Source organism: Bos javanicus, chromosome 4, assembly GCF_032452875.1.
Source record: "Bos javanicus breed banteng chromosome 4, ARS-OSU_banteng_1.0, whole genome shotgun sequence".
NCBI classification, from domain to species: Eukaryota; Metazoa; Chordata; class Mammalia; order Artiodactyla; family Bovidae; genus Bos; species Bos javanicus.
In genome coordinates this window covers 105,653,123-105,667,385 of record NC_083871.1, presented here as the reverse complement: position 1 = coordinate 105,667,385, position 14,263 = coordinate 105,653,123, and the positions used below count along the sequence as shown (strand labels likewise).

The following is a 14,263-nucleotide window of genomic DNA, read 5'->3' as shown; positions in this document are numbered from 1 at the left end:
GATAGTTTTATTATTTTCTAATATTTAAAGTGTTTATTTCTTTAATGTGTTGTTAAGCATATTAATCAGTGGGGTTTTTTTCATATAGTCACAGACTTAAGCAAAAATTACTGCACTATCTAATTCTAGAACATTTTCATGACCCTGACAGAAACCATATATATCCATAAAGTCACTACCCAATACCTATAGTCCCAGCACCTGGAAACTACTAATTTACTTTCTGTTCTGCAGATCTGCCTATTCTGAACCTTTCATATAAAGGGAATCATAAATCATGAAGTCTTTCTGACAGGCTTCTTTCAGTTAGCATGTTTCCAGGTCCATCTGCGCTGTGCCATGTATCAGTACTTCTTTCCTTCTTACAGCTGAATAATATTCTATTATATGCCTATGTGTGTGCACGTGCACACACACACACATCACACTTTGTTTATCCATTCATCAGGCAACAGACATTTGGGTTGTTTCCACTTCTTGACTAGTATGAACAGTGTTGCTGTGAACATTCATTGGTAAGTTTTTGTGTGGACATATATTCTCATTTCTCTTGGCTATATACCTATGAGAGGAATTGCTGGCTTATATAGTAACTGTATTTAAGGTAGAATGTTGAAGTTTTGAAGCTACTCCACTAGCTCCCACTAAAGGAAAGAACCTCAGCAAAGTTTTCAGCTTTGTTCTTAAAATGCTCATACATTGCTAATGTTTTCTCTTTAATTGAAAGTAAGTTGTCTCCAACAGTTCATTTTGTCTTCAATCTATATGCTTAATTTCTTTGGTCTGTTTCTCCTATTTCCATATTTTTACTGTTTCCTGATACCTTCTCAGAGCGTTCTTTGAGCTCACCTTCCAGTTCATTAATTCACATCAGCTGTATTGATTCTGATGCTTAATGTCACTGTTGAATATGTCATCTAATCTAAAAATACATGTTTCAGAAACCAAAGTGCAATCAGATTTTTCCTCGCCACAAGATCTGTCATCTGTGGCAGGTATGACGTAGAATCAACCAAGCAGAGGCTCTTAAGCCAGGATTTTAGACCTTGGTTCTATAATTCAAAGGGACATGTTTACAGAGGCAGTGGCCATATCAAAGACACATGCTGCCAGTTGAAATGTGAATGGTGGTGCCAGCATCAGTCCCTCAAGAATGATTTGGTTGTGTTCTCAGTTGTTTCAACCCCCTTGATTCTCTTTCTGTTACTGATTCTCCAGACTTCCCTTTGGTCCCAAGAGATAGCCAATTCCCTTCCAATAAATTAAATTTATTCTTAAGTCATATCAAGTTGGACACATGAGTTGGGATATGGGGAGAGTACAGGAGAGTTAAAGAACTAATTTATTCCTTCTACATAGTTCAGATTCTGTAGCTACTGTCATAAGTTATGATTTTAAAAAGCAAAGTAAAAAATATATTATTTAAAGTCATAAAAATTAGTGACCAGAAGAATGACAAGTAAATAAAAATAATCAAATATTGGAGAGGGGAATAAATTTGAGGTTAAGTGAGACAATGCCCAAACTTTGATGAATGGGATTCAAAAGTTACAGTTCAAAGTTAACAAACCAAGTAAGAGAGGCAGAATATTTAGTGTTGTGAAAGTCATCACCAGAAGAATGAAGACAAAAGGTAAAATATGACTACATCTGGGACTAACATCAGGGCATGGAATGGGAAAATGCTGCTGTACATTTTCTACCTTTCTGTACTGCTCACATCTCTTCCTAGTTCCCCTCTAGGCTGCACCATCAGAGATCTCAGTCCATAAGAGAAAGGAAGGTTAGCTGAACCCACACACACACACACGCACATGCACACGGACCCAGCTGCAGCTCTGAGAATGCAAACTATAAAAGATTTAATTACACAAGATTTAACTCAAGAGCACAGATTTGCCTCCAGATTTGTTTCCTTGGGTAAAACACAAAGTAGCCTCACATCCATCATGAGCTAAATCACACAGAGAAGAGGAAGGAAATTCAATCCCAAAAGATGACTGGGAAAATGCAAGTGTTCTGTCCCTGAGAAAAGCAAGTCACAGAAACTTCAGTCCGTCATGATTTTGGATCTTGGCTCTCAAGCATCCCACTAACACCAAATTTGAAATATTAGCTGCTTATTTCACCTGTTTAAAAATACTCAAAAACCTCAGCATGCCACAGACTAATCCCAGCATGAAGTCTCACAAGTATGAACACGAGGAACTTAAGGTTTACTGGAAAAAGCATAAGTTTTGAGGTTCAAACATCTGGGACTGTTTTATTAGCTGATGATCTTGATCAAATCATCACTCCAGCCTGAGTTTTGTCATCTACATAATGGGAAAACAATTACCACTTTCATAGGGTTGCTATTAAAATCAAATGAGATAATAGACTACATATAAGAATACTTGATATAAAGCCCAATACAAATGTTAGGTAATTATCATTATTACAACAATTGGTCACAAAAGACAGCTGTATAGGCATGGCATAATGGAAAATCTATCCTACTACTAAAAATATAGCCAGAGAGAGGTATCTCTCTACTTGAAAAGGATGATTATTATCATTTCCAGAAGACTAATATGGTGCTTGACCTCACACAACTCACAGTGACATCAGTGGAGCTATGCCTCCCTTGAAAGATGACCAACATCCACATGCGCTTAGCACACTCCTCAGCACACAGCTTTGGATAAGGAAAAGATATGTGTTAGAACACGTTAATGGAAGTAGATTAGCATGGTTAGTAAGAGATGAAAAAAAATGTAAGTATATCAAGTACTGTTCTTTAGATTACAGAGGGGAAATGTGTTCAAATAAGCGTAAAAAGAAGGCTGAGGAAGTATATACAAAGAATGCGAAGCTAACTCCTTAGGAAAGTAGTGTGATATAAAGAAAGCCTGGGATAGGAGTCAGGAAAGTTAGTTCTGGCTCTCTGAAACTCTGGAACAGCCCATTGCCCTCTCTGGTCCTCATTTTCTCTATAATATATAAAAGGAGTTAAAAGTCTACTTCACACAGCAAATCAACCATTTAGAAATTGTTTATTATAGGCCAGGTAATATTCTAGGCTCCAGGAACCTAAGCAGGAAACAAAAACAGGCACAGTTCCTACTGTCATGGATTTGATGTGCTAGATGATCTCCATTCAACTCCAAGACCCAGCACGCTAAAACTCTGCCTTTAGGCTGCAGAGAGGCCAGAGTGGACGGTCAGGATGGCTAAATGACCAAAGGAAATAGGGTTTGACCTCTGAAGGGAGCAGTGTTCTTTTGGGGAGCAGAAGCAAGTGCCCCTCACTCCCATCTTGCTTCCCCCAGGTCCTGGGCATCAGAACTTAATACCAATTATGGCAGCCAATTGACTTTTATCCTAAAAGGCAGGTCTAGGGCTCAAAGAAACTTCCAGAAATAGAAATATATTTTGTTTTGTTTTTCAGTTAGATAACTAGAGAAATGGGAAAATCCATTGATACTTTTATTAAACTTATCTAAAATGACTAACATTAACAGATAGATGAAATTTCATAAAAATTAATGATCACTATATTAATTGTTCCTAACCTCTATTTCTTTAGAGGTTAGGAAAAACACAACTTACATATGTAAATTTAAAAGAAATGAATTATTTGTTATATATAAACAGAACATAACACTTCTTTTACCAAACATGAAGCCCCAGGCTTGATTTCTATAATACATGAAAATAATGTACTTCATATTATCAAGAGAGAAATACTACTGATTTTTATTCTGTATTTTCTATTTCCCATTTGTTGATTTAGTGTTAAAGAAGGAAAGTTTTTACTCAGCCATTAAAAAGAGTGAAATATTCACACTATAAAATAGATAATAAGAACCTACTGTATAGCACAGGGAAATCTACTCAATAGTCTATAATGGCTATATGGGAAAAGAATCTGCAAAAAGAGTGGATATGTGAATATGTGTAACTGATTCACTTTGCTATACACCTGACACTAACATAACATTAGAAATCAACTATAGTCCAAAAAAAACATTTTTTCAGGAAGAATGAGGTAACAACATTTGCAGCAACATGGTTGGACCTAAAGAGTGTCGTACTAAGTGGAATAAGTCAGACAGAGAAAGACAAATATATGAGACCACTTATAAAAAGTGAAAGTGAAAGTCACTCAGTCATGTCCGACTCTTTGTGACCCCATGGACTATACAACCCATGGAATTCTCCAGGCCAGAATACTGGAATGGGCATCCTTTCCCTTCTCCAGGGGATCTTCCCAACCCAGGGATCAAACCCAGGTCTCCTGCATTGCAGGCAGATTCTTTACCAGCTGAGCCACCACGGAAGCCCAAGAATACTAGAATGGGTAGCCTATCCCTTCTCCAGTGGATCTTCCTGACCCAGGAATCGGACCGGGGTCTCCTGCATTGCAGGTGGATTCTTTACCAGCTGAGCTAGTAAGCAGAATCTAAAAAGAAAAAATTGATACAAACGAACTTATTCACAAAAGGGACACAGACTCAAAGACTTAAGAGAACAAATTTATGGTTACCAGGGGGAGAGACTTTGGGGGAGGGACAGATTGGGAGTTTGGGATTGACATGTACAGGTAAATTTACATGACTGGTAAATTTAAAACAGATAGCCAGCAAGGACCTAATGTATAGCACAAGGAATTCTGCTCAATATTGTGTAATAGCCTAAATGGAAAAGAATTTGAAAGAGAATAGATACATATATATGTATAACTGAATCACTCTGTGTATACCTGAAACTAACACAACATTGTTAATCAACTATACTCCAATATAAAATTTTAAAAAAATTTTTAAAGAAGGAAAAATTTTAAAGTCAGTCCTTTTTGGGAGAGCTATCAAAAAATTATCTCAAAACAGTCTCCTAACCACCCCTCTCTCCAGCTCACAGGCCCTGGGCTCTTCAAGCACATATAGTCTTCCACAGGATTCTCTGACATGCCTGCTTCATCCTGGGGTTCCCCATGATCAGTATGACAGAATGAAGAAAAGGGTAGGTGGCCATGAGTGTCTCAGAGATGAAGACAGTGAAGAGATCTGCAGGAAAAGTCTTGGAGCTGATGGAGAAGGGGCTGGCCAGGATGTAGACCATGTAAAGTACAAGGAAACAGCCCAAGGACTTCAGGACAGTGATATGAGCCTTGGCCTGAGCATCTCTTCTGCCGGCTGTATGGACCTTCATCTTCCTGTAGTGTCTATACAAAGAGACACAGCAGCCCAGAGGAAACAGGAAACATCGTGAAAGGCATCATACTTTCTGTATTGAGCTGTAATATACATATATAGTGCCAGTTTGAAATGGGGAATAAGATGCTGCTGTTTCCTTGGGAAGGACTGGATAAGTCTAAGCTACCCCTGACTGTAAGTAACAAATGGATCGTGAAGTACACCAGAAAGCACCAGCAACTCAGGTAACAGGCCTTCTGCTTCAGCCACAAAGAGACAGGGTGTTCAACGGTCATGATCTTCCTACAATAGAAGACACTGAGAAAACTCGCAAACCACAGGCTGGCCTGGCTTACCAGAACCCTGAAGACACTGAGCCAGCGAAGCCAATGGCTGCTCTGGAAAAGCAGGAACAGACTTGAGTCCACCATCATCAACCATTGTAGAAGCAACCGACAGACCGCCAGGCCCAGGACAATGAGGTTATACGAGGACGCCCTGAATGTTCGGAGACATTCTCCGAAACTCCAGACCACAAGAACTCCATTTCCAGTGAGGCCAATGAGAGATTCAGCTACTGCCACCAGCATCAGCAGTCCTAGGATAGAAGAGGGCATGGCTAGGGAAGTCCCTTACTGCTGTCGCAGAAGGTGCTCTGCTTTAGTGCAGATAAGTGTATACAGCTCCTGGCTATACTGAAGATTCCCTGAAGGTGATACCACACTCAAGGCAATTTCTTAGATCACAAAATCTGGATTTGGTCTTACCCTTCTGCAATCTGTTCTCAAGCATAGACTGAACAGCTCTGACCAGGAGCAAAGAGTTCAGAAGTTACAAATCTCTCTGTATTTGCATTCACGTGAATGAACACGGAACAAACCCTGAAACAAGACATTTGAAAGATCACAGACACCAAGTCTCCTTCTCAAGGATATTGGGTTAATATTAGATACTAACACATCATAGATTAAGGGCTTCCCAGGTGGCACTAGTGATAAAGAACCCTCCTGCCAATGCAGGAGACATAAGAGACGTGGGTCTGATCTCTGGGTTGGGAAGATGCCCTGGAGTAGGAAATGGCAACCCACTCCAGTATTCTTGCCTGGAGAATCCCATGCATAGGGCTACAGTCCTATAGGCTACAGTCCATGGGTCACAATAAGTTGGACACAACTGAAGCAACTTAGCATATATGCACATCAACAAGAGAGACCAAATCAAAACATTCTTAGATTCTACACCATGCCAGATGTGAGCTTTTTCATATAAAAAAGAAATTCTATTTTCTTTCTTTAATATAAATTTATTTATTTTAATTGGAGGTTAATTACTTTACAATATTGTATTGGTTTTGCCATACATCAACATGAATCTGCCACAGGTATACACGTGTTCCCCATCCCGAACCCCCTCCCTCCTCCCTTCCAGTTGCCTGGGGCTGGTGCACTGGGATGACCCAGGATAAATTCTATTTTCATAAAAAGAACTTTGAATATGTAAGAATGAAAGCTGAATAAACTCAGAATTTCAAAATATATTTTATTATTAAAGACAGAATTAGGGGAGTCTGGGGGAAGAAGACAATCAGAGAACCAGAACATATTTCACTTAAGTGGCAAATAATAAAAAAAACATATAGGAGATAGGGTACAGAAACCATTACTATTAATCAGGATCTCTGAGGTCATCTGCCCTTATGAGTAATTATCCACACACACCTGACTTAGCATATATCTCACATCAAAATCTTAAGAGAAAGGAGATGGGCTCGAAGACAGGGAAGAAAAGACTAGCACACTTATCATGAAATACAGGGAAAGTGCTTCATTTATTGTTCAGATCCCAACTTCCTTGGGACCAGCCAAAAGCAAATGTGTTTGTGAGAGGCCGAATTCTAAACTGGCCTCCAAAGTTCCCACCCCTTGGTGTACACACCCTGAATAATCCTTGAGCAGGTGTAGGGCTATGAAGAACAGGGGATGTCACTCCTGTGATTAGGCAATATAACATGGCAAAGACGGAGGGCTTTGCAGATGTAATTAAGGGCCTAATCAGTCAAGTTTGAGTTAATCAAAAAGGAGATTCACCTGATTTAATCAGCTAATGTCTTAGAGGAGGAACCGAGCCCTTCTGCTGGCCCTGAAGAGTCCAGCTGCCATGTTATGAGAGTGTTACATGTTGAGGAACTATGGGAGGCCCCTAGATGCTTGGACTTGACACCCCCACCTGACAGCTGGCAAGAAAATGGGGCCTCATCCTACAAATGCAAAGAACTGAATCCTGCCAATAACCAAGAGCTTAGAAGAGCACCCTGAGCTCCAGAAGGCACACAGCCCAGCCAACATCTTACCTCTGGTTTTTGAGAAGCCTGCACAGAGGGCCCACTTGGGCTGTGCTGGGAGCCTAATCTACAGAAACCATGACACAATAAAAGTATGCTGTTTTAAGCTGCTAAACTTGTCTTGCTGTGCAGAGAACAGAAAAACCAGTATGGTATTTGATACAGGCTAGAAACAACTATAAAGGAAATGAGAAGACAGTGGAATTGGATTGGAAAGAAGGGGAAAGGCCAGGCTGGCTTCTTAGGAGGGCAGCACGGTGTAGTGAAAAGAGTTCTGTCCCACGTCCCAGCAGTTCCTGGGGCACTCTATGAAGCTGCAAGTGAGCCACCACCCTCTCGAGGTCTCAGCTGTTCCACTAAAAATATAATGGATTGTAGGACTGGATTTCAGCTCATTTAGGTCAGATACACAGAGCGCTCATCGTGTGCCCGGCAGTGTAGCAGGCACAGGAACGCAGCAGCGAGCAGCCCCTGCGTCCAGGGCGCACGCGTTGTATCTCACCCCATCCACCTGAGGGCCTGGCACCTGAGAAGTCCGCCTGCAGCTGTGGAGAGGCAAAGGGGAAGACCACAACTGCCACCGGTCAGAGAGCTGGGATAAGGCATGAGCCTCTCCAAGAGCAAGGCTTCTACGGTGACTTTTCAGGCAGCAGGTGCAACCGTCCTTCTCTCCTACCTGCCGCACTCCAGGTCTTGGGCAGTGGAACCTCGGGCAAAGCAGGGTAGCCACTGACATGTATCCAGAAAGCCCAGTCTCGCCTCGAAAGAAAAAAAAATCACCAGAAACAAAAAGATGGTTTCTTGACAGATTATGAGTGGTATTAAGAAAGGCTAAACCACATAGAGAAATGAGATAATTAGTTAACTTTAATAAGAAAAATGTTTGTCTAAAAAACATCTAGCAACTAACACAAGGTTCAAGTCTTTTTAACACTCATTATTTCAAGATTACAGCTATTTTTTTTTTACTTCATTTCATCAGGGGATACATAGTCTACATTGGCAAAGAGAATTGGATTACCTATCATAATTTAGAAAAATGTGATCCTTTCCATGCAAAACATGAAAACTCAGTTTTGACATCTGGAGTTTAACAAAACAAGCACTTGGCATTGCTTAGAGAGCAACAGCTCTGGTTTCTATTCTGCTTTTCACATTACTTTCTCATTTTATTTCAAACTTAAAGAAGAAATAAGAAAAAGAGAACAGAAATTTCATTAACTCTACAGTAAGTTAATTATAATAAGTTAATTTTACAGTAAGTGAATTTTACTATTGGCAGTTTTCTAGAGTAAGGGCTGACTCGATCTCCCTCCCATGTCGTGGACACCTTCCATAGAATTCTTCAACAGGTCTGATTCCTCCTAACCATTGTAATCTAAATGTCCTTAGTCGCTCAGTCGTGTCCAGCTCTTTGTGACCTCATGGACTGCAGCCCGCCAGGCTCCTCTGTCCATGGGGATTCTCCAGGCAAGAATACTGGAGTGGGCTGCCATACCCTCTTCTAGGGGATCTTCCCAACCCAGGGATCGAACCCAGGTCTCACCACATTGCAGCCAAATTCTTCACCGTCTGAGCCACCAGTGGAAGCTCATGAATACTAGAGTGGGTAGCCTATCCCTTCTCCAGGGACCTTCCCGACCCAGGAATCAAACCAAGGTCTCCTGCATTGCAGGTGGATTCTTTACCAGCTGAGCTACCAGGGAAGCCCAATATGTAAAGGCAGCCATGAGTATCTCAGAGATGAGCCAGTGCTGGGTTCAGCAGAGGAAGAGCTGGAGATGATGGCAGAGAGGCTAGCCAAGGCATGAAAGCCACGTGAAGAAGCAGCAGCTAAGAGACTTTGGTTTCAAAGACTCAGGTTTGACACTTTCATCCAAAACATGCCTTCCGCCTACAAGCTACCAGACTCAGTCCAGCTCCATCTCCTACATCTGACATATCCTGGGACTCAACCATTCTGTACTCCTGTACACAGCCTTTTTCAATGCTTCCCAGAACTGTGCCCACATCACCATCAGAAGGCATCTAGAAGGCAACTAGCCAATAGCAGCTGTTCACCTGAGCAAATTAATTCTTCTCTTAATACTCTGTATGAATCTAAACATTCAGAAATTAAGCAAATTAAGCATGTTATTAATAAGCATGTGTAACCAAAACTATCAATATACATATATTTATTGTCTTTCCAGCTTCTTTCCCACCACTTTATGAAGAGGTGGAGTTCTTGTTCTCTTGGGTTGGTACCATGTCTTGGCTACTGGAATTCAGGTGTTTGCAGGGAGAAGGAAGTGCCAAACTACATCATCCTCCATGGCTTGCGTGAAGCAAGGATCAGTGTAAAAATATAAGCAGCAGCAACAATGCTGGGGCAGAAAAAGTAAATGGTAGTGAGGGGACCTGGCAGATAGGGGAGCTGCTGCTGCTAAGTTGTAGCCAACTCTGTGCGACCCCACAGACGGCAGCCCACCAGGCTCCCCCGTCCCTGGGATTCTCCAGGCAAGAATACTGGAGTGGGTTGCCATTGCCTTCTCCAAGATAGGAGAGCAGAAGCTATTTTCTCTGGTTCCATAAGTATGAAAATTTGGGAGGAGAAATAAGTAAGATAGACAAAATTTGGGAGACCCTCTAGGAAGCACGGCTTAATGCCCCTTCCCTTGAGAGTGAACCGGACGTAGAGACTTACCTCTAAACTAGAATGTCTGGAAAGGGAAGCAGAGTAAGCAGGCAGTGGAGAAACCTGCAGACACTACCTTAGGGCAATCCAGTTTAACAGGACCAATGAATAGTCATGATGACATCATGTACCCCTGATGTGATGAGATAAGAAGGGTGCTTCACCTCTGTTGTACTCTTCCCCAAAGGCATTCAAACCGAATCTAACTGTGAGGAAAACATCAGACAAACTCAGGTGAAGAGACATTTTACAAAATGCCAAACAGTAACCCTCTAAGCTCTCAAGGTCATGAAAAACAAGGAAAGACTGAGAAACATCATAGACCAGAGGAGACCAACACTATCTGCAATGTGATATCCTGGATTGGATCTTGGAACAGATAAAGAACATGTATGGGAAAACCAGTAAAATTTGGATGAAGTCTGTAGTTTAGTTAACAGTTAAGTGTATGAATGCTGGTTTCCTGGTTTCAACAAATGTATCAGGTTATGTAAGGTATTAACATCAGAAAAGCTGAGAGAAGAGAATATAAGAACTCTACATACTCTCTTTGCAACTTTTCTGCAAAATAAAATTAAAACTTTATTTTTGAAAAGTTACATAAAACCCAGTTACAGAAGGCTGTTCGCATGACAATCACATTTTTAACATTTTGGGACTTGTGCTTTTCCAGAGGAAATTTAGGAGATGGAGGTTTTCTCCTCACAAGATCATGCTAAGAAAAGAGTTGAGCGACAGAGATGGCAGACAGGATGTTCTGGATATCTGCTCATCCAAAGTAAAGTGTCCACAGTCCCGTGCTAGCACTAACCCTCAATGGGATGCAAATCTCTTGACCAGCTCCTTGTAAGGGGAATTTAAAGAGGGGTGCTTGGGGCCACTCACAGAAAGGCACCATGCTTCAAAATCTGACAGGTTTGGGTGTGCCTCCCCGCTCAATCAGTCAGAAGCCATGTTCTTAGACAAGTCAATTAAGCTCTCAGAGCTCCTGGTTCCTCCTAATGAAGAAAGTTTTGAATTTACCTAGCCTGGTTCCTACAAATTAATGGCAGTATTTTTCTTTTCTTCCTTGGTGATTTCTCTCCATTTTCACTCCTGTCAACAAAGTAGGGGAACATCTGAAGTCTGCTGGTATTCACAGTACACAAATATAAGAACTGGGATGGTGCTTCTAAAAAGGTGATCAGCTCTACACAATTCCAGAATTTCTGGACAGTAAGAGTGATGATAGGAGACAGGCCTTTAAAAACAGGCAGAGAAGTCAAAGATATAGAGGAACAAGTGGGAGTTAGGTTTTTCTGAGTAATATCAATATATTTGATTATTTCTTGAGAGCCCTGAATTCAGGTAATTATATAGTCACTTTCCCAACTATGAAAGCAGCAAACTGAGACAAATAATTTTCTGTATTTAAAATAGGTCAGCACAACATTATAAAACAATTATACTCTAATTTAAATATATATATATATATATATATATATATATAATAGGACTTCCCTGGTGGCTCAAATGGTAAAGTGTCTGTCTACAATTCGGGAGACCTGGGTTCAATCCCTGGGTCAGGAAGATCCCTTGGAGAAGGAAATGGCAACCCACTCCAGTACTATTGCCTGGAAAATCCCATGGATGGAGGAGCCTGGTAGACTACAGTCCATGGGATCACAAAGAGTCAGACACGACTGAGCAACTTCACTTTATGTATAAAATAGGTCAGAAAATCATGAAACAAATCATGTCCCTGTGTTTAGACACCTCATTTGCAAGCGAGTTGTACACACATGGAGCCATCACCAGGGCCTCAGGCTCCTTCCTCCTGACATGGAGCTACATTCCTGCCTTTTCCCAGACCCTACCCAGCCCTCAGCCATTATCCAGAGAACAAGCCAGCTGTTCTGACGTGAAGTTACTACTGGCATGCCCCAAGAAGACTGACCTTACACCCACCCCAGCCGCTTGGGGAGGTTGGCGTGCAGTCTATGCCCCTCCCCCTGCTGTGGCCCTTACCCTCTGACCCCTCTCCTTCTCCCTCCCCTCCCTAATGTCCATTAACTTCTATCACCTACCTGTTGTCAATTTCCATGCCAGGCAAATTCTCACACATCCATGGAGTTTCTTTTCTCCCTTTTTCACTTAAGGAATCAAACCGGCCAAGGGTCAGTTATCTAACTCCTTAGGGAGTTTTATCAAATTACCACTTCCACCTTCTACTCACTCAGGAAGAACAGGAAGAAAGCATACAAAATTCGAAAGAAAGTCCCAGCTTCTCCAGCGCTCTGTGAGAAGCAGTGGGCAGATGTGAGGCTACATCTCCAGCCTGAGCTTATAAAAAAGAACATTATTGGGAAACCTACTCTAAATGCTTTCAGTAAGCTTCAGTTTCACTGGAAAACTCTGGCATTTGAGGCTATCTTAAAATTTACATTCAATTTATGCTTTCAGACACTACTGTCTTCTTCCTCTTAATCCCTTCTTTCTTTTGTTCGTGTTTTGTTTTGTTTTGTTTTTTAACTGAAACAACTAAAAAAAGCTGGTAACAATGATCAGGGAAACCCAAAGTCACATGTTTAAGTGAAATCTCAGCAATATAGAGAAACCTTCAAAATACTTGAAAAGGCCAAGAATCTCATTTAGTTCTTCCATGAATTATATCTACCTTCCCACCCTCTTTCTATTGGCCTGCTGCTACTGCTGATGCTAAGTCGCTTCAGTCGTGTCCGACTCTGTGCAACCCCATAGACGGCAGCCTACCAGGCTCCCCGTCCCTGGGATTCTCCAGGCAAGAACGCTGGAGTGGGTTGCCATTTCCTTCTCCAATGCATGAAAGTGAAAAGTGAAAGGGAAGTCGCTCAGTCGTGTCCAACTCTAGCGACCCCATGCACTGCAGCCTACCAGGCTCCTCCGTCCACGGGATTTTCCAGGCAAAAGTACTGGAGTGGGTTGCCATCTATTGGCCTATTCCTTCCCAAATAGTAGCATTCAAAAGAAATCCTAAAATGGTTTCTTCTTTAATGTTCCTACTTGTTGGTTTAAAAAACATATCTCACATAAATTCCAGGGCCTAAAAATCCAGTATCTACAGGATCCCATAATACTTATTTGGGAAGGAAACTAAGCACCCACAAAATTTCATATCTCCCCTACCTCTCTCAGATAAATAGACAGATAGAGATAAATAGATAAATATAAATTCTAGCAGCCTTAGGGTGAGATTTTCAGGTTGGATATATCCGGCTTCAGACATCATTTTGAATACTTTTTTCTTGTCCTAGAAAATAAAGCTTTATAATTGGACATTTTTCTACTCTGTCACTATGTCTTCCCAGTCATCTTGTGACACGGGAAAAATAACTGGATTTTAGAATCAGAAGATGAATTGGAGCCTTGGGTCTACCCTCTCCTAGTTTTACTGTTATGAGTCATTTACTTTATCTGTTTGTACCTCAGTTTTCCCAGTCATATAATGGGCATAATGACACCTACATTACCAAAGAAATTGTGAGGAACCAATAAAATAGCATGTGAAAATGTAGCCCAGAGAATATTTGGACTTGTAGCAGTTAAAAGTTTAGTAACAAATTCCCCTGTTATAGCTACCACAGTGAATATTTCATGTTGTTATACAGACATTGTCCTGGTGCCTGCCATTCATTTCAGAAAGTGACTCTTCTCAAGAAAGAGCTTGAAGAAAGAGTCTCAAGGTGAGGGAAGGTTCTAGACTTTCTTCAAATAGGAAAACCTAATTTAAAAAATTCCTCATGTATGAAATGAGTTGCCAGTCCAGGTTCGATGCACGATACTAGATGCTTGGGGCTAGTGCACTGGGATGACCCAGAGGGATGGTATGGGGAGGGAGGAGGGAGGAGGGTTCAGGATGGGGAACACATGTATACCTTTGGCGGATTCATTTTGATATTTGGCAAAACTAATACAATTATGTAAAGTTTAAAAATAAAATAAAATTATTTAAAAAAAAAGATTTAAAGGAAAAAAAAATTCCTAATACAAAACCAATATATCCAGTCCAAATAGGAAATAAATGAATACAATATAAGACAATCAAGAAAT

At 41.0% G+C, this 14,263-nt stretch overlaps 1 protein-coding gene across 1 annotated transcript; it reads right to left on the bottom strand.

The window, feature by feature from the left end:
* Positions 1-4,549: 4,549 nt before the first annotated feature.
* On the bottom strand, positions 4,550-5,864 carry TAS2R5 (taste 2 receptor member 5). The gene is given in 2 exon segments (XM_061415419.1): positions 4,550-5,221; positions 5,223-5,864. Coding segments are annotated over 2 exon segments (879 nt in total). The 5' UTR covers positions 5,795-5,864; the 3' UTR covers positions 4,550-4,914.
* Between the last annotated feature and the right edge of the window lie 8,399 nt (positions 5,865-14,263).